The sequence below is a fragment of the Marmota monax genome, unplaced genomic scaffold (genome assembly GCF_021218885.2).
Source record: "Marmota monax isolate L192 unplaced genomic scaffold, Marmota_monax_Labrador192_F-V1.1 WCK01_AAM20220418_F8-fsc00004, whole genome shotgun sequence".
In the NCBI taxonomy this organism is placed as follows: domain Eukaryota; kingdom Metazoa; phylum Chordata; class Mammalia; order Rodentia; family Sciuridae; genus Marmota; species Marmota monax.
This window is the reverse complement of record NW_026692881.1, coordinates 18566911-18587809: the sequence shown is the minus strand read 5'-3', so window position 1 is coordinate 18587809 and position 20899 is coordinate 18566911. Positions and strand designations below refer to the sequence as shown.

Below are 20899 nucleotides of genomic sequence, written 5' to 3'. Positions count from 1 at the left end.
AATCTTGCAACTATTAATCTAAAAACTTGGTAACATACAGATAAATGAATGGGGTTGTTTTGCCTTAGTTGGTCAGTATTACTAACAGATGAAAGAAAAAATATTTTATAGATCCATAGCAACCAGAAGAGAGGATAAATCAGGCTGAGGGAAAGAAAATGTCAGAAAAATCAAAAAGAGTAAGAAGACAAATGATGCTAATATAACCAGGCAGCTCCATTTGGCTTTGGTTGACTGACTGGGGCAGTGAGCAGCTTATACAAACCAGGAACGAAAGAACTCTACAACTTTGCTCCTTAATAATAGAGCATCTTCTTTCAGAAAACTTTCCTGGAGGCAGATATTACTGGATACACTTGGGGCATCCAAGAGGAGAAAGCCAAGTAGGCTGTAGGTGAAAAGCTCAACCTAGCCCAGCAATGTCTTACTTGGGCCAAGCTCCAAACTTCTCATGCAGTCTTCCTAATATCCTTTGCTCACCTGCAGGGAGGCTGGAGGACACAGAGCTGATCTACCTCTTGCATGTGGGAAGAGAACCCTGTGGTAGTGGACTTGTGGGGAGGCTGCTAACACTCCTGAGAGAGAAGAGGGTGCCCTTCTTAGGCTGAGGACAAGATTTTCCTGTATTCCACTTTCCAAGCATTGGAAGGAATGGCAGAGCTGAGAAGAATCCAAAGGCTGCACAGCCCCAGCACCTTCTGTGAAAGAATCACTCTCAAAATACAGTCAGAAAATCAAATACCTCAAATCTGACCAAGCACATCTTAATTAAAAAAAAAAAAAAAAAAAAATCATTCTAAATTAGTCTTTCCCTTTCTCCTGAAAAGGCTTCCACTGCCCTTAGAATCAAATGCAGACACTCATCCTGACTTGCCTCAAAGCCCTGCACTTTCCATTCCTGCAATGCCTCTAGCTATGCTACCACCTGGACCTTTTCTCCCTCAGCCTTCTCTAGTGTCAGAAGACATCTTTCAGTTCCTCAGGCCTCAAGCTCTTCCCTCTCTAGGGGCTTACACATGCTGTACCCTCTGCCAAAAAAGTCTTTCTCCTCATCCGTGGCCTGTAGTTCTTTTGTTAACCCCACAATGTAAATACATCCACCATTTTAATTCCTCTGGAGCACCTTGATCTTTCCCTCTCAGCAATTTTATGGAATCTAGTATTCATTTTCCTTTTTTTTTTTTTTTCGGTGTGTACCCAATACTTTAGGGCAGGTATCCTCTCTATTCCATATGGCTTCTCCAGCATCTGTACAGCCCCTGTATACAGCATGCACTTAAAAAAAATTAATACAAACAAGGGCTGGGGGTATAGCTGAGTGGTGGTAGAGTACTTGTCTAGCATGTGTGAGGCCTGGGTTCCATCCCCAGGCCTACAGGAAATAGAAAAAGAAAGAAAGAAAAACAATTTCTTTCTCCCAACTTCTCTAGCCATAGGGAATTCTCAGACCCATCACCTCTAAGCCCTTTTTCCATATCTGAAAAGTGCTATATCAGATAGTGCTCTTTGGGCTACCTACTGCAGAAGTTAAAGAAGAGAATGTAAACATCTGGGATGGCTTGGTGCTCAAAAGCTACTTCTTTATTTACTTTCTTTATTTCCCCTTCCTTCCTGTGCTGAGGACTGAACCAGAGCCTTGCACATGGCACATGCTAAGCATGCACTCTACCACTAAGCTACACTCCCAGCACTATTTTCTTTTAATTACAGAAAAACAAGTTTGAGTTTCCATACACACAAAAAAAAACAAAAAAAACCAACCTGACCTGTTGATTATTTGGAAAAGTATCCCTCACCACTTCCCATTTCAAAGATAAAGCACTCTTTTATTTATTTTTAAGGGCATTGTGGATTGAACCTAGAGGCACTTTACCACTGATCTACATCCACAGCACCCCGCCCTTTTAAAATATATATATACACATATATATGTATGTATGTATATGTGTGTGTGTGTGTGTGTGTGTGTGTGTGTATATATCTTTGTTTTTATGTGGTGCTAAGGCTTGAACCCAGTGTCTTGCATGTGCTAGGCGAGCGCTCTACCGCTGAGCCACAACCTCAGCCCCTGCAGCCCATTTTTTTGAGACAGGGTTTCACTAATTTGCTTAGGGCCTCACTAAATTGCTGAGGCTGGCCTTGAACTTTTGATCCTCCTGCCTCAGCCTCTGAAGCCACTGGAATTTGCAGGGATGTGCCACCACGTCCAGCACAATTAAACTTTTAAAAGTATATTTAATAACAATGAATCCCAACATAATGTATAATTATAATGTACCAATGAAAAATATGTAAAAAATTTTTTAAAAATACACTTATGTCAGTTAAAAAAGCGGGGGCTGGGAAAGCTGAGGCAAAAGAATTGCAAGTTTGAGGCCAGCCTGGACAACTTAGTTAGAACCTGTCTCAAAGTAAAAAAAAAAAAAAAAAAAAAAAAATTAAAAAGGTCTGAGGGTATAGTTCAGTGGTAGCACCTCTGGGTTCAATTTCTACTACTGCAACAAAGCATTCTACGTTTAGGGGTGGGCTTCACCTGGGCCTTTTCTTTTTTGGAACTGGGGATCAAACCCAGGGCTTCACACAACTCAAGGCAAGCACTTTACCACAGAGCTACCCATCCCAGTCCCAGATAAAGAATTCTTGGTAGGTTCCTGTGCTAAATCTAATCTGTATGATACATAGGATAAGAACTTGCTCTTGCTTGTGCTGTTTAGCATGTAATAACCTATTTCTTTCAGGCCAAGTAACCTAAGAAAGGGGATCAATTATCTAGGAATCAGGAATTTGTTGCTACAAAAATACTTACATATATCATTATTATTTGTTGAATATTATTATTTATTGAAAACAATTATAACATCCACTGGATGACCATGACAATATTACTATAACAATATATTCATTCATTTAACTTGTCCTCACTTAAAAAAATATTTTGGGGCTGGGGTTGTGGCTCATGGTAGAGCACTTGTCTAGCACATGCGAGGCCCTGGGTTTGATCCTCAGCACCACATAAAGATAAATAAATAAAATAAAGGTATTGTGTCCAACTATAACTAAAAAATTAAATATTTTAAAAAAAAATCTTTTGGCTGGACGCCCGTAATCCCAGCATCTTGGGAGGCTGAGGCAGGAGGATCGTAAATTTGAGGTTAGCCTCAGCAAATCAGCAAGACCCTGTCTCAAATTTAAAAATAAAAAAGGACTGGGGATGTAGCTCGGTGGTGTGTGTGTGTGTGGGGTGTGTGTGGTATATATATTTATAATAGATAAAAATGCATTCCCCTCCCCCCATATGTAATATATACAAGGATGCTGACTATAGGACTGTAGAAGGAAAAAATGGAGATAACCCAAATGTCCAACAATAGGAGAGTGGTTAAAAAAAGTGATAGTATATCTAAGCAATTAAAAAAAAAAAGCATACAGTTAAAAAGAACATATGAACATAGAAAGACGTCCAAAAGACATTAAATTAAAAAAACAATCCCAGTTACTCAGGAGGCTGGGGAAGCAGGATTACAAGAACAAGACCAGTCTGGGCAACTTAGTAAGAACCATTTTTAAAAGTAAAAATTTTTTAAAAGGGATGGGGGATAGCTCAGTGACAGAGCACCCTGGGTTCAATCCTTAGTACCATTAAAAAAAAAAAAAAGAATAATTCCATCTAGATATATGCATTAAAAAAAATCTGAAACCAGGAATACCAAAGTTTTCTCATTGGGGGAATAAATTATGAAGGATTTTTACTCTCAGTGTCATATATTTCTGTTTTTATAAAGAACAAATATTTCTTTTATAAGCAGGGGGAATAAAGGTTAAGAAAAAACATCCCTAGTGATAGTCCGTCAATACCACAGTTCAATCAGCCATGAGTCAGAGATGTTCCTGCTCATGTGGGGCCACCACCTCCTTGATTGGACCTAAATCACAAACTGAGTTGACTCAGCACATGTCATGAGGTTGCCATTAAACAGCAGCAAGTGAAGGCACTTGAATTTCCATAGTGTCAGAAACAAGGTTAGGGAGCCATGTTTCTCTTAAAAACTCAAGTGAAATTGCCTTGGAATTTGTGGTTAAAGGCTCACCAATGGCACAACAGAAAACAAACTGCCTCTCCAGCAGAATTTTAAAGCACTCTAAAGCATAGTTCAAAAAATCAAGCCCTGCTGAGTTGGGGGATGGTTTCTTTCTAACAAAACCCAGAGGGTCCGGGACAAGGCAGTAGTCACTGACAATCTGAGAAGAAAAATAAGCTGATCAAAAAATTAAAAAGGAGGTGCGAGGGTTGTAGCTCAGTGGTAGAGCATTTGCCTAGCATGTGTGAGGCAATGGGTTCAATTCTCAGCACCACATATAAATAAAAAAAAGGCATTGTGTCCATCTACAACTAAAAATATTAAAAAAAAAATTAAAAGGGAGGGCTGGGGTTGTAGCTCAGCGGTAGAACGCTCGCCTAGTATGTGCGAGACCCTGGGTTCACCACATAAAAATAAATAAAACAAAGGTATTGTGTACAACTAAAAATAAAATTTAAAAAAAAATTAAAAGGGAATAGGGAGGAAGTAAGAGGAACTAGCTGCAAAGCAGGAAAGACAGTGGTTGAAATGTCTAATGGTAAAGTTATTGATGTGTTTCTTATAGAACTTTCCAAATGATTCATGCCAGAAGCTGGATTTGGCTCTAAATCTGATGGAGCAAGTGAAATGACAGATACCCTTTCCTCTGGACTGAAACATTCTCTTCCCATATGATATTTGGTTTTTGTTTTTTTTTCTTGGTACCAGGGATTGAACTCAGGAGCACTCGACCGCTGAGCCATATCCCCAGCCACATTTTGTATTTTTTAAAATTTTTCTTTTTTAGTTGTAGTTGGACACAATACCTTTATTTCACTTGTTTATTTTTGTATGTGGTGCTGAGGATAGAACCCAGGGTCTCACACATGTGAGGCAAGCGTTCTACCGCTGAGCCACAACCCCAGCACCCCTCATTTTGTATTTTATTAAGAGAGAGGGTCTCACTGATTTGCTTAGCACCTCGCAGTTGCTAAGGCTGGCTTTGAACTCAGTGATCCTCCTGTCTCAGCCTCCTGAGCTTCTGGGATTACAGGTGTGCGCCACTGTACCCGGCCCACATGATATTTTGTACTGGCCAGTGTCCTGACCAACATGCAAGGTTCCTCTGATCCCAGGCAGGGCTAAGACTTTTTAGGTGGGAGTGGTAGATATTGTTTTGCTCATCTGATGGCTATTTCCCTCTGCTTTGATTTGTTTGTGTTGCTATGGCAAAATATCTAAGGATAGGAAACCTACAAAGTAAGGAGGTTTATTTGGCTCATGATTCTGATAGCTGGAGGATCTAAACAACACAGTGCCAACATCCTACTGAGGGTCTCCTGGCTTTGTCACAACATGGTGGAGAAGCAGAAAGGCTTCTCATGGCCAAGGCACAAGGAAGCCAAGGTGTGGGGTTGACCTCACTTTACAACAGTGTGCTCTTGCAAGAGCTCATTTAGTAGTACCTCAAGAGCTAGAAGTCCTGCCACACAACACCAAAGTTGCCAACCCACACTACTATACTAGGGACCAAGCTTCTTTGCGGGGGACAAATCATATCCAAACCATAGCACCCTCCTGACTAATGGAACTCTGTTTTGTATTTGTGTATTTTCCTGGCTGTCCCCTTTGAGGAACTAGGCCTATTTCTAACCAAAAGGGCTTGATCTGTTTTCTTGATATAATTCTGGCAATTGGGATGCAAGGGGATATCAGTGAGAGAAGTTACAGCATGTTTTGATTGAGCTTTCATTTGAGTGTCACAAGATAGACATGAGAGAGCTTACTGCTTATAGACTCTGTCAAATATGATTCCAGGATGCCAGGAAACACGACATCCATCATTTGAATCTGAGAGAACCAGTTTAAAAAGACAAGTCAAAGTGCTAAGGAAGGCACAGTATAAAATTAAAAAGAACTAGATCCCTGACCATATAATTGAAGAGATGACACCAGCACTGGAATGTCCTTTTTCAGATGATTTGTTATACATGATAAGTTCCCTAATTGTGGGCTGGGGTTGTGGATCAGTGGTAGAGCACTTGCCTTGCATGTGTGAGGCACTGGGTTCAATTCTCAGTACCACATATAAATAAATAATTAAAATAAAGGTCCATCAACAACTCAAAAAAAAATTTCCCATATTGTTATGCTACGTCATTCAGTCAGGATGTCCTATTACTTGTAGTCAAAACCACTCCAATAGACACAAGAAGATAGAACAAAAACAAAGGTACCCGTTTTATCTACACCTTCTCTAAAGATCTGGCTTCCAAATGTGACTGCACACCACCACTGGTGAGGTAAGAGATGTTCCTATAACCCTGTGGAGCAAATGATTTTGCTACCAAAAGGCACACGTATTCTTTTTCTACCAGTAGTTACCTATTGCCTTAGGGGACTTCCCTCCTACTCCATATAATTGGAAATGAGGAGGGGAGGACTTTAAACATAAGTCCTAATGTTCCAATGGATCACTGCCTTCAATAAAGGTGGTCAAATGACCCAGATCGAACTAATATAAGTCCTTCCCTGGGACTGATATAGGAGAGCTGGAAGAAAATGGTCTTTGGCCTGCTGGGCTACAAATGGAGAGAACCTTAAACTAGAAATGCTGGTATTCATTTGTCCTGGCACAAGAGAGAGCCAGTCTGCAGTACAAGACCAACATAGAGAGGCCTGCAGGCACTGAAGAAACAGATCAAGCCATACCTGAACCTCTGAATGTCCCAGATACCTGAGCCAATAAAGTCTGTTATTATTTAGCATAGTTTAAATTGGGTTTCTGTCATTTTCTTATAATTAGAAGTACCCAATTAAAATAATATAGCCTATCCCCACATCTGGAAGTCTTCACCACCTCTGGATAATCTTCTTTCCTGGGTTTTTCTTATTTCTACTTTATTTTCTTTCCAGCTTAGCTTCCCTCCTCTCAGTAAACCTGCCAAAGGGTAACTGGCCTCCAGTAGGTCAGGACTGTTATAGGACTCCTCGAATCATTCTTCAGAGCAAGCTTCAGAGGTTGCCTCACATAGCCCCATAGCTGGGCATGGGTATCACCACTCCACTCCATACCCGCCAGGGTCTCATCATTCTTCTTTCCTTGGCCTGCCTCGGCCTTAATGCTATTTCCAAGCCCAGATGGCAAAACTGTGGATGAGTTTTGGATCTGGAAAAGCAGGTCTCAATATTCCACTGACTTAATTATACTGCACAGCATGTCCTCACATGCAAGTGGATGGGTGGATGGAGAGCTCCACATAAAGTTACAGGGTTTAGGGTGAATGGCACAAGCAACATAAAGACATCAGACAGATTGAGGGTGCCATTTACACATGTAGGTATATCTGTGTACACATCAAGCACAAAATACATGTTTTGTACAATATATGTATCCTTGTAGAGTGTAACCAGGCAGGGGTGAGCAATGCCTCCAAGTCACAGGTAGGTTCTCTTCAGTATTAGTAGAGCATGCTCTGCTCTGAGAAAACCTGATAGGCTTAAACCCAATCTTATAAAATATGTGCAATAAGGAGCAATTATTCACGCTATCAAAAGATTCTTCACCTTATTAAAGGATTTACATTAAGGTCCCATCAAACTACAAGGACTCCACTGCATATAGAATGTCAAAGACTGCCTAAGACTTCTGAGGCAACTATATAAACCAACTACATAAAATCAAGGAGCCACATCTGAACTGAAATTTGTTCGATGGTTTGTGCTATATAAAACAAGTTGAGGCTGGGGATGTGGCTCAAGCGGTAGTGCACTCACCTGGCATGCGTGGGGTGCTGGTTTCGATCCTCAGCACCACGTAAGAATAAAATAAAGATGTTGTGTCCACCGAAAATTAAGAAATAAATATTTTAAAAAAATTCTCTCTCTCTCTTAAAAAAGAAAAAAAAAAAAAGTCATTTGATTTGTATCACTAGTACCAGTTTTCTGTATAGGAGCAAAATAATGGCACCATATCAATTAAAGCAGGTATCTGATTCAGGGACAAAAAGGCACATCCTAATAAGGGTTTTGCTGTTTAATAGGGTCTTTACTATCACTGTCAAAAACAAAACAAAACAAAACAACAACAAAAAAAAAAACAACAAGCTATCCTCCTTGATTCATATATGTTTTAAAGAGTGAATAATAATAAATGCAGGTAATACTTATATAATACTGTTAATCAGGCACTGTTCTAAGTGAGTCATTTCATCCTCTTAATGACTTTCATGTGCAGTTACTATTATTATCTGGGCTTTATAAATGAGTAAATGGAACTTAAATGATGTCCAAGGTCAGGAGGCTTTAACTGCCAAGGTCAGGAGGCTTTAACTGGCAGAGCTAAGGTGAAGGCAGGCAGTCTTGGTCCAGGGGTTATACTCACCATTTTTCTTTTCTTTTTTTAATTAAGGGGCTATACTCTTAAATCACCTTCCTAAGCTGCCCCTTGATATGGCAAGCATGTGCAGAAGGGAGAATCTCACATGGAAGAGGAGTAGAGATGGGGCCTACTTAGGTTATTAGCAACAAGTTCAAGCAAGTGGTGCTGAGGACCTACACAATGCAATGAAATAGGATAAAAAATAAAGAAAGGGGTTTGGGGATATAGTTCAGGGGTAGAGTGCTTGCCTAGCACATGCAAGGCCCTGGGTGCAATCCCCAGTATAATAAAAAAAAAGAAAGAAAGAAAATTCCTTTATATATAACTATAATGCATCAATTAAAAAATAAGTGACTTGGGAGGCTGAGGTAGGAAGTCACGAGTTCAAAGCCAGCTTCAGCAACTTAGTGAGGCACTAAGCAACTCAGCAAAACCCTGTCTCTAAATGAAATATAAATAAGGAATGCAGATGTGGCTCAGTGGTTAAATCCCTGGGTTCAATCCCTGGTATAGATAGATGGATCGATAAATAGATGGAAGACCACTAGAGTTGAGGAAGGGGATCAGGAGGCGGGATGAGAGGTGGCTGGCACTGGGGATTGAAGTGGGGAAAACTATGCTATATGCATTTATGAATATATCAAAATGAACTCTGCTATTATGCATAACTATAATACACTAAAAATATTTAAAAATTTAAAAAAGAGGATGATGCTGTTGGAAGTTAGGCTAGAGGAAGGGTAGTCATGCAAAGGAGGTTTCTGAAGAATTCATCTATTTCTTGATTTGAGTATTATTAAGTCTGTGAAAAATCAAAGTGCACAGTTACATGTGTTCTGTTTATACACATATTTTCATGAATAAAAAGCTAAAAGATGCTGGGTATGGTGGTAATGCCTGTACTCCCAGGGGCTTGGGAGGCTAAAGCAGGAGGATCTCAAGTTCAAAGCCAGCCCTAGCAACTCAGCAAGACCCTGCCTCTAAATAAAATATAAAATAGGGCTAGAATGTGGCTCAGCAGTTAAATGCCCCTGGCCTGGGTTCAATCCCTGGTACCAAAAAAAAAAAAAAAAGCTAAAAGATGATACGGTACATGCCTGTAATTCCAGCTACCTGAGAGGCTGAGGAAGGAGGATTATTAGAAGTCTGAGTCTAGCCAAGGCAACTTGCAAGACCGTATCCAAAATAAAATAAAATGATCTGGAAATGTAGCTCAGTGGTGGAATGCTTGCCCAGCCTGTGTAAGGTGTTGGGTTCAATGCCCAATACCACACATACTCAAAAAAGCTAAAAGATGAAAAGATGGATTTTGGAACTATTATAAATGTTTTTTGTCTTCCTATATACTCCGAATGTTCTAGAATGTCATTATATTAAGCCTTAGCAGCATGTCACTAAGTAAGGCATCATGGAACACACAGGCCATGTGATTTAGTAGCAATTATTCATGTGAACAATTCTCAAATCTCTTATTGTGCGGCCTGAGAGATGCAGTTAACCAGACGTCAGCTGAGACATTGGCAATATACCATCATGGTAAAATAGGTTCCACTAAAAGTACACTAACTGGATTCAAATTCTGCCATTGCCCCAGGGATTGAACCCAGGGGTGCTAAATCACTGAGGCACATCCCCATCCCTTTTTATTTTTGATTTTTGAGACAGGGTTTCACCCGGTTGCTTATAGACACGCTAAATTGCTGGCTTTGAACTTGCGATCCTCCTGCTTCAGCCTCCCAAGCTACTGGGATTACAGGTGTGTGACATAACGCCCAGCTAGATGTGTGATCTTAAATGTGCTACTTAACTCTCTGCAACTGTAAAACTGGTGTAACAGTACCTAACTCACAGAACTTGTCTGCATATTAAGGAAGCACTGATGGTCATGCTTGGCTGTGAAGTTGTACAGGATACTCTAGTAAACATTAGCTCTTTTCCTCATCAACATTTAGGTCCTTAGCCATGGACTCCCACCTTAAAGTCAGTTATCTTTTACTTTTCTTTATCATTTTGCTAGTATCTAAATAATTTACTATTATTCCCTGCCATGTTCCAAAAATAATTTAAAGTAGATTCATCTATTTTTCTAAATGGTACAATCAGATCACAGGAAATCTGAAAAACAGAAGTAATGTACTTTTAAGAGTGTAGTCAGCCTGCCCTGAAGGGGCCTAACATGATCTGCTGCAACCTACAGTGGTCACATTAGAATGCTTTAAGATGGATTATTGATGCAGAAGGGACTCAGAGTGCACACTAGTCAACACACAGTCACAACAAGAAACAGTCACAACTTCTGTGTGTTCAGTTTTTGTTTTTGGCAGTACTGGGGATTGAACTCAGGGCTTTGTACTTGCAAGGCAAATGCTCTACCACTGAACTACGACTGCAGCCCACAGCCACAATTTTACCATGAAAATTTCCAATCCCGTAGAAGTGTTAGTACAGTACAATGAATACTCAATTACCCTCCACCTAGTCTCACCAGCTGTTAACATTTTACCCCATTTGCTTTCTCTTCTCTTCCCACACATATCTTATTTATTTTGATGAATCATTTGACAATTAAGCTGCACACAGCATGCCATTTTATCCATAAATCCGCCTTTATCTCCCAAGAAGAACATTATTCTATGTTACCATAATGATATAATCACATCCAAGTAAGTTCACAGAACTATAATACTATTTTCCCATATATTAATAGATAATAGTATTAATATATTATATAATATTGTTACTTCATATAGTCTATATTCATATTTTTCCAATTGTCCAAATGACTTTTTTTTCCTAATTCAGGATCCAATCAAAGATCATAGTGCATTAAACTGTCACATTTACAATCCATTCCCCTTGTGTTGAATGAAGGCTGCTTACCAAAACAAAGAAACAAAAGCTGAGGTCATAGCCAGGCGAGGTGGCACTCGCCTAAAGTCCCAGTGGCTCTGGAGACTAAGGCAGGAGGATCGCAAGTTCAAAGCCAGCCTCAGCAACTTACTGAGGCACTAAGCAACTCAGCAAGACCTTGTCTCTAAATAAAATATAAAAAGGGGCTGGGGATGCAGCTCAATGCTTAAGTGCCCCTGGGTTCAATTCCACCACCCTCCCAACCCAAAATAAAAAGAATGAAAGAAAAAGAAAAACACCTGAGGTCATGGGGGAAGTGCTCCAGAGCAATTCATCACCCATACAGAAACATCAGATGATACGAAGCCTCCAGGACATTTCACTCCAACCTTTCACCCCAGCGGAGGACAGAGGCAGTCTGAGCCAAGTAAGACTAAGACCCTCAGTACAAGGTACCCACTTCAGGGTGCATATCAGCAGTCTTCAGCCCTCCTCTGGAGGGCCTGTGAAATATCTGAATTAAAAAATATTTGACCATTTAGGCCTTCCCTGATGCTAGCTTCCCCTTCACCCTGTGAGGGAGAAAGCTCCTGGCCCTTCTCTTTCTCCCTCTGTCCCATTTCCTACTATTAACTGAGCCTAAGCCAAGATTAGCATGGTCCTTGTAGTTCCAGAAACAGAGACAGCTAGACCACTGGGAGCAGGGAGCAGGAACCAGGCTAATTATGGCAGACTACAAGAAGGGCAGGGTGATAAAGACAGTGGCAGGAGGGCTTAGGAATATAACCCTCTCTGCTATGGCCCAGGTAGCTTTCTACCCAGGAAAGGACTCCACAGACATCAAAATATGCCTGTAAGTTCCCAAAGCTGACCAGGCTCACGGCAGGACCAGCACCCCAACCATCCCCTGGACTCTTACCTGACTGGAACACGTATCGGGCCAGGCCCTGCATTAGCTCTGCTGGCCATGTTGGTGGGGCAGACTCCCCAGTTTCTCTCTTTAGGCGAAATGTTAACTCAAAGCCAAAACCACTAGGTCCATCTGTTCCAGTAAATCTGAAAAGAATAAAAAGCAAATGTTTTAAGTTCAACTACCTTAGGAAAAACATTGTTTGAAAGTCTAACCAAAGCTCCCTGCTTTGTTTGGTGGCCTCAGCATACAAACCTTTTATTCAGGGGAATTTTCCAGGGTATGAGCCCTGGGGGAAGAAGGACCTCGGGACCTCAAAAGGCTTTAAGGAACCAGAATTCTTGCCTTACCCTCCTGCTAGCTGTGGACACATGTATAAGACCTGAGCCTAGCCAAACTTCCTTCCCTGCTGGCACTGTGAATTATGAGTTCCAGATTTTGTGGCTCTAGAACAATCCTTTTTGTATGACTAAGGCATCATTACTGAAAAGCTTCCTCATCATGCTCCTTACTCCTTCAAGCTGCTAATGAGCACCCACACTTAGTTTGCTAAGGATATGTGTCCTGTGAAAGGCTGTGTGCTCTGTGAGGATAAGACCCTAGGTTCATTCTACCCCATAGGGTACATCCTTGGCTGCACTGGCTGGCCTCCAAAGTCAACACTGTAGATTGGTCCCCAAGTAGATTCCAAACACGGGGCGGCCCTCTTCTTCCTGAAACCTAGCACCCCACGTGCCTGCATCAGTCAACACTGCTCCTCTGGAAACCACAAGCACTCTTGAATCATTGGAACCTGAAACATTACAGTTTGCCTCCCTTCCCATCTCTAGGTGACCCTGAATGATGAGGAATACTGGTTCTGTAACCATGATTCCTTCCTGTGGCAATAAGACAAGGTCAGAATGCTGGCCTTACCGTCTGCTAGGAAATGCTCAGGAGTTCTGAGTCTCAGGGAAGTCCCTGAAATAGACTGCTGCCAGAGAGAGCAATGATGTGGGTTAGAGAGTAGAGCCTGGTTAGTTGATTCCATACCTCCTCAGGTGAGAGAGGCATACAGGCAGGAATTCTTGAGAGCTCTGAGGCTTGCCAGCACAGGAAGGGTTAACAGTTATAATATGTACATGATATAATTTTCAGTAATTATATCTTGTACAAACTCGAACTACAATGACTATACACATGTAAACTCCCCAGCATACAAATACAAACCATAAACTAAGATGACAGACAATATCTTGCTAGCCAAGCTTCTGGAACAGGCGATCAAAGGGAATATTCTCAAGGGATGATGATACAGTCAATGCCCAACCCTGGAATTCCTTGTAGCATTTTTTCTTCATCAACAACCCCAAGAGGCCAGGGAGAAAGACTGGAGAGAAACAAACAGAGTCCAATGTCTGAAGCTGATATTAGTCCTAGCCTTGGCTTTGGGTGCTTGGAGGAACTTGGCTCTCTAGCACCATGGGGAGAAGTCACCTCTGAGAAGCTAAATTCAATTTCTTTTGGATTGAAAATAAATTCTTAGAGGTTAAGCCCAACTATATTTTAAGGAAGTATCAATAGTCTGCATTTTCTCCAATTATTTAGCTATGTGGGAAGCAGACTCCATTTGGAGAGTACACATGTAGAATTTTGGAGATCGGCTAGGAAAGATGCTTAAAAGTGACACTACTTAAGCTATTTTATTTCCTTGCTGAATCACCCTGTTGGGGTCAATTCAATGAAGAGAAGCTGAGAGAACAGCTAGGCAAACAGGTTGCAAAAGCTGCCTCCCTGGGACTGCAATTTTGAAGAGGTGAAAACACATAGGTAATCCAAGACTGACTCTGAAATTCTGCAAAAGGAGATAGGTTACTAGGGCAAAAGGAAGATTTTTTAAGCAGTCACCAATTAGAGGCAGCTTTGTAAAATGTATTAGACCATTATTCCAAGGCTTTCATCTTGGTCCAAGGAAAATACATGATTTCTAACCACAAAAACTTGAAAAACAAACTAAAAGGAACATGTTCATCTTGGCTGCACAATGGGGAGAACACTGAGATGGAGATCCATGTCCACATAGAATCACTTTACTAAGGAGGGCTGTGTGCACACACATATGGATGTGCATCTGCGCACACGCATGTGTACACCATCTGTCTCCACACAGGGTGCTTTCTGGGCCAGCTCTGTGGTGGGCAGGCCAGTCCTCATTTGGCTATAGAGAGGGCCAGGCCTGGCCAGATGGTCTCCACCTGCATTTGATTACCACCCACTAGGCTGACTGGACACAGCCTCTACACTCTGAAACACGAGGTTTCAGGATAATCTCATAACCTGGGCCTGTCAGAAAGTCTCTTTTTCAAAGCAGGCTGCTCAGGCAATAGTCAAGTGACAAGGTCATTCAGTATTTAAAGTCTCCTGGAGGGACCTGGCTTGGTCTGCATTTCCTCACATGAGGGCTTCTCCTGCCAAAGTGGTTTTGTCTGACCAGTGAATGAATCCCCTCCAAGGGAGCAGCTGTCTCTCATGTCTTCTGAGAGAGGAAGGCATGAAAGGAAATTGGCATGTGCTGTAGAAGGTGGGATCTGGGTCAGTGCAAAGAATTTTTCCAACATAGAAGGCTGCTAAAATACTGGCTAGTATAAATGGGGGTCAATAAAAATTTCTTCCTGTAGGGATTTTTAAAGAAATGAGTAAAAGATTCTCCCCAGTCTGGTAGGGTCAGGGTGAGGGTTCTGTCTTATTGCAGAAGGATGAATGAGATGGGCCCTCAAGACTGTTTCAGCTCAAGAATCCCTAATCCCACTCACTGGAGTATCCCAGGGAGAAGCTGGACAGCAGCTGGCAAGCCAACACAATGGCTGTATCAGCCTCATGGTAACATCAAACCTGCCAATTGAACACATGCCTTGAATCCTACACACACAGATGCCTGACCATCAGAGCTTTGCCAAAGGCCTCTCCTAAATCATCTCAACTAAGGAGGTATCAATTAATCTAAGAGGTCAAAATGACTTCAGGCAGGAGGCAAACAGAAAACTAGGTAAGACTCTCTAGAGGAATTACACAGCTCAGGACACAGAAAGAGCCAATCTGAAAGCTAGCATCTAATGCTTGACATCACTAGTCATTAGGGAAATGCGAATCAAAACCTCAGTGAGCCATGCATGGTGGCATTACCCAGCTACACAGGAGGATCAGAACTTTAAGGCCAGCCTGGACACCTTAGAAGACCCTGTCTTGAAATAAAATCAAAAGGGCTGGGGATGAAGCTTAGTGGTAGAGTGCTTGCCTAGCATGCTCTGGTTTCAATTCCCAATACTACAAAAATAAAATAAAACAACAACAACAAAAACACCATCTCAGTGAGATAACATTCCATAGCCTCCAGGAGGGCTAAAATAAGACAGACAATAACAAGTGTTGACAGGAATGAGGAGAAATCAGAACATTCTTGCACTGCTAATGGAGGATGTTAAATGGTAAAGTTGCTCTGGAAAACAGTTCGGCAGTTCCTGAAAGGGTTAAAACAGTTTACCATATGACTCAGAGTTCCACTTTTAAGAAGATACCCAAAAGAACCGAAAACGTGCTCACACAAAAACCTGTGCACCAACGTTCATAGTAGCCTTATTCATAATAGCTAAAAAGTGGAAACAACCCATCAGTTGCAGAATAAACAAAATATGGAATATCTGTAAAATGATACACATGAAACATTATTTGGCAATAAAAATGAATGGTGTATGGGCTGGGATTGTGGCTCAGCGGTAGAGCGCTCGCCTAGCACGGGCGGGACCTGGGTTCGATTCTCAGCACCACAAAAAAAATAAAGGCATTGTGTTGTGTCCATCTACAAAAAAGATTCATTCTCTCTCTCTCAAAAAAAAAAAAAAAAATGAATGGTGTATACATACTTACTACAACATAGATAAACCCTGAAAATATTATGCTAAGTGAAAGAAGCCAGACACAAAAGATCACTTATGTGATTCCATTTACAGGAAGTGTCCACAATGAACAAATTTATAGACACAAAAAGTAGATCAGTGGTTGCCAGGAGGGGCTGGGATGAAGAGGGAATGGGGAGTGATTTTGCTAAAGGGTACAGAATTTCTTTGGGGTATGATAGAAATGTTCTAAAATTTAACAATTTACAACCTTGTGAATATATTAAAAAAACAACTGAATCATACGTACACTTTAAGGGGGTAAATTTCAAGGTATTAAAAAAAAAACCAGTTCAGGTACACCTAAATGCTAGAGAAGGCAAGGCCAACCATGCCAAATTAACCAGGTCTTTACCTACCTCTATGTATTAATAACCACTACAATTTACTTAATACTGAAGTTTGAGGCCTTTGAATAAACCACTTTTCCTATGTTTTATCATTTATACAGCTCAGCCACTGTGATCCTCATTTAAGAAAGATGAGAAATATTGAGGGAAATATTTCAGTAATATTCCATAAGCCACAGAGCAAGATATTTAATCTCTGTGCCTCAGTTTCCTCATCTATAAAATGGGGATAATAACAATAACTACTTCACAAAGTTGTTTCAAGGATTACATGGTTAGGAAATTACACTGTAAACATTGTGTGACTTCAATTTTACTAGGTGAAAGGAAGCAAGTCACAAAACACCTGTATTGTATGATTCCATTGATAGTATATGACAAATACTATGATTTTTAATACGTAACTTATATTTGTTAAACATCCAAAATAGGCAAATTTATAGGAGAAAATAGAATGGTGCTTGTCCAGGGCTGAGAGACTGAGGGTGAATGGGGTGTGACTATTAATGGACACAGAGTTTCTTTTAAGAGTACTGAAAAGAATGTGAAGGAGGGTACTAGGGGTCAAATTTGGGGGCATTTACCATTGACCTACATTTACCATTGACGTAATCATAGGTTATGTGGTGAGCAGTGGACTCAGGATGAAGGGATGCAGAATAGCTAGAAGACGGTGAGGCCTCCTTGTCATTTCTCATCCACAGCAGAGTCCACCTTTCATGAATATGTTGCTTAATGGCTTAGGTGTCTCCTGGGCTTTTTGTATATGTTTCATGACCAACTACTCACCCCATAAAAGGACATTCCCAGTCCTTGTTTTCTTTTTTGGTACCTGGGATTGAACCTGGGGTGCTTAACCACTGTACAATATCTCCAGCTCTTTTTTATATTTTATTTCAAAACAGGGTCTCACTAAGTTACTTAGGACCTTACTAAGTTGCTGAGGTGGTCTCAAACTTGTGATCCTCCTGTCTCAGCCTCCCAAGTTGCTGGGATTATAGATGTGTACCACCACACAGATTCCCCAGTCCTGTTGTGTGTGTGAGGGGGGTTACTGAGGATTGAACTCAGGGGCACTCAAATACTGAGCCACATCCCCAGGATCTTTTTTGTATTTTATTTAGAGACAGGGTCTCACTGAGCTGCTTAGCTCCTCGCTTTTGCTGAGGCTGGCTTTGAACTCACAATTCTCCTGCTCAGCCTCCCTAAGCCACTGGGATTACAAGCGTGCTCCACCTTGCCTGAATCCCCAGTCCTTTCTAATTTTTTTTCTTTGAGACAGAGTCTCATTAAGTTGTCAAGGCTAGCCTGGAACTTGATATCCTCTTGCCTTACCCTTCTACAGGAGTACACCATTGGGCCCATCTTGAAAAAGGCCTTAAATTGGATGGTATGGGAGATTAATTACATAACTAAAAACCACTAAACTGTATACTTTAAATGAATGAACTGGCGGGGCATGGGGGTGCATGCCTGTAATCCCAGTGGCTTGTGAGGCTGAAGCAGGAGGATCAAATCAGTGAGACCCTGTCTCTAAATAAAATACAAAATGGGGCTGGGGATGTGGCTCAGTGGTTGAGTGTCCCTAAGTTCAATCCCCAGTAACAACAAAAAAAAGAGAATTAACTGTATAGTATATGAATTGTATCTCAATAAATTTATTATATTTTTAATTTAGAAAAAAACAAAAACCTAGTCTACAGAAAAAAGCTCACAAACTGTAGACATAGACATATATGCATCATAATAATGTTTCAGTCACTGTAGACCAAATATATAATCATCTTATGATGGTCTCATAAGAATATAATGGAGCTGAGGGGCTGGGGTTGTGGCTCAGTGGTAGAGTGCTTGTCTAGCATGCGTGAGGCACTGGGTTCAATCCCCAGCATCACATAAAAGTAAACAAACAAAATAAAGGTATTGTGTCCATCTACAACTAAATATATATATATATAATTTTTAAAAAAGAATATAATGGAGCTGAAAAATTTCTATTGGCTAGAGATACTCAGCTATTATAATATCACAGAACAATACTTTACTCATATATTTGTGGTGATGCAACACTGCCAAATCATATAAAAGCATAACATATACAATTATGTACAGCACTTGGTAATTTTGGGGGAAGGTACTAGGGACTGAACTCAGGGGGTGCTTTATCAGAGCTACATCCCCAGTCCTTTTTTATTTTAAAATAGGGTTTCAGATGGACATGGTAGTAAAAGATATGGAGATAAAAGACAGTAAGAATAATAATTCTGATCCTGTGCAGGCCTAGGCTAATGTGTTATGTCTTAATTTTTAGCAAATTTTTTTTTTTTAATTCTTTGGGGCTGGGGATTGAACCCAGGGTCTCATGTATGCTAAACACTGCACTACACACCCAGTTCCAACAAAATAGTTGAACATTTAAATTTTTTCATTAAAAAAAAGTTTACAGGGGTTGGGGTTGTGGCTCAGCGGTAGAGCACTTGTCTAGCATGTGTGAGGCACTACGTTTGATTCTAAGCACCGCATATAATAAATGATATATATAATAAATAATATATAATAAATACAGCCCATTGACAACTAAGAAAATATTTTTAAAAAAGGTTTACAGAACAAGGATATAATGAGAGTAAATATTTCTTTTTTTTTTTTTTTTTTTTTTTTTTTTAAATATTTATTTTTTAGTTTTCGGCGGACACAACATCTTTGTTTGTATGTGGTCCTGAGGATCGAACCCGGGCCGCACGCATGCCAGGCGAGCGCGCTACCGCTTGAGCCACATCCCCAGCCCGAGAGTAAATATTTCTGTAGTTGTAAAAGTCAATGTTTAAAAAAATTAAAAAGTTTATAAAGCAAAAAAGTAACAGTAAACTACAATTTCTTACGGAAGAAAGAAAAAGATTTTCATAAGTTCAGTGTAGTCGAAGTATTTAGTGTTTATAAAGTCTACAGTAGTGAAAATAATGTCCTAGGTCTTCACATTCACTTACCACTTATTTACTAACTTCCAGTCCTGCAAACTCCAGTCACTGCATGTACCCTATACAGGTATGTCATTTGTTATCTTTTATACTGTTATTTTACTGTACATTCTGTTTATACACACAAATACAATTGTGTTACAATTGCCTACAGCATTCAGTACAATAACACCCTATATAGTTTTATAGCCCAGGAGCAATAGGCTATAAAATACAGCCTTGGTGTGTAGTAGGCCTACTAAGTGTGCAGTAGAGTTGTGTAAATACACTGTATGATGTTCACACAACAACAAAATGGATTAAAGGTGCATTTCTCAGAATGTATTCCTGTTAAGCAAATATATAACTCTATAAGTCTCTTAAGTCCATGACAAGATGTTTTATTTCATTCATAATAACAGAAATGCAAATTAAGCATATTAAGATAACTATGAGATTGTTCTCATCTATCAGATTGGCAAAAATTAAGAAGTACGGTTTCACATTCTGTTGGTGAGATTGTAGAGAAAGAGGAATTCTCATATGTTCTTACAAAGAAATAAATTAGTACCCAACCTTTATAGAGAGGAATTTAACAATACTTATCAAAACTATATGTTTATCACCTCTAAGAATTTGTAATTGCAAAATACTGGAAACCACGAAAATGTGATATAAGACAATGTGATTCAAAGACTACTATACAGCTGTAAGAAAGAGTGAAAAACTCTATAAGCTGATGTGGACACTGTTAAGTAAAAAAGCAAAAGAATTCTACAGTATGCTTTTGAGGAAGAAAGAAGGGAAGATAGAAAAATTACACATATATGAGTGTATTTATGCAAAAAGCTACACAGCAAGGAAAAATGGGAAACTGAGATGGGTTGCCTATATATAGTAGATGGGAACCCAACATAAAGGACTGCAGGATATTATATGACATTTTTCTGAATATACCTTTTTGTATAGTTCTCACTTTGGGATCCATGCTAACATTTTCACATACTCAAATAAAATAGAATCGATGAGGACGGAGGAAAATGCTAAAATGCAATTTGAAAAAAAATTATTTAGCTTATTTTATTTGACTGTGGTTAAATAAACAATATGACCATACTAAAGATGGAAAATAAAGGGGGCGGGGAGTTACTCAAATAACTTTTGTAGCTTTTTGCCAAAGGCTGTATCTTCAGGCTAAAGACAAAAAGAGCTGTAAACAAATACTAAACTCTAGATAGTTGGTTTACTTTTGCACTAGTATGGGTTAATTCTGAAGCTACACTATGTGTAAATGTATTGTGTATAATGAGAGTTGGGTTTCTCTGTCAGAGAAATTAAAAATTGGTAAATAGCCAGTCACAGTGGCCTATGCCTATAATCCCAGTGACTTTGGAGGCCAAGGCAGGAGGGTGGCAAGTTTGAGGCCGCTTCAGCAACTTAGCAAGACCCTGTCTCACAAGT

The 20899-nt window shown here is 40.1% G+C and overlaps 1 protein-coding gene across 13 annotated transcripts in view; it reads right to left on the bottom strand.

The window, feature by feature from the left end:
• Sufu (SUFU negative regulator of hedgehog signaling) overlaps window positions 1–20899 on the bottom strand; it is a 119147-nt gene that overhangs the window by 72013 nt on the left and 26235 nt on the right. For all 13 annotated transcript variants that reach the window (XR_009227317.1, XR_009227318.1, XR_009227319.1 and 10 more), the window contains exon 3: window positions 12209–12345. Coding sequence is in view for 8 of the 13 variants with exons in the window: in XM_046449988.2 (XP_046305944.1) it covers window positions 12209–12345 (137 nt within the window). In the remaining 5 variants the exon portion in view is untranslated. The remainder of the gene's footprint in view (window positions 1–12208; window positions 12346–20899) is intronic.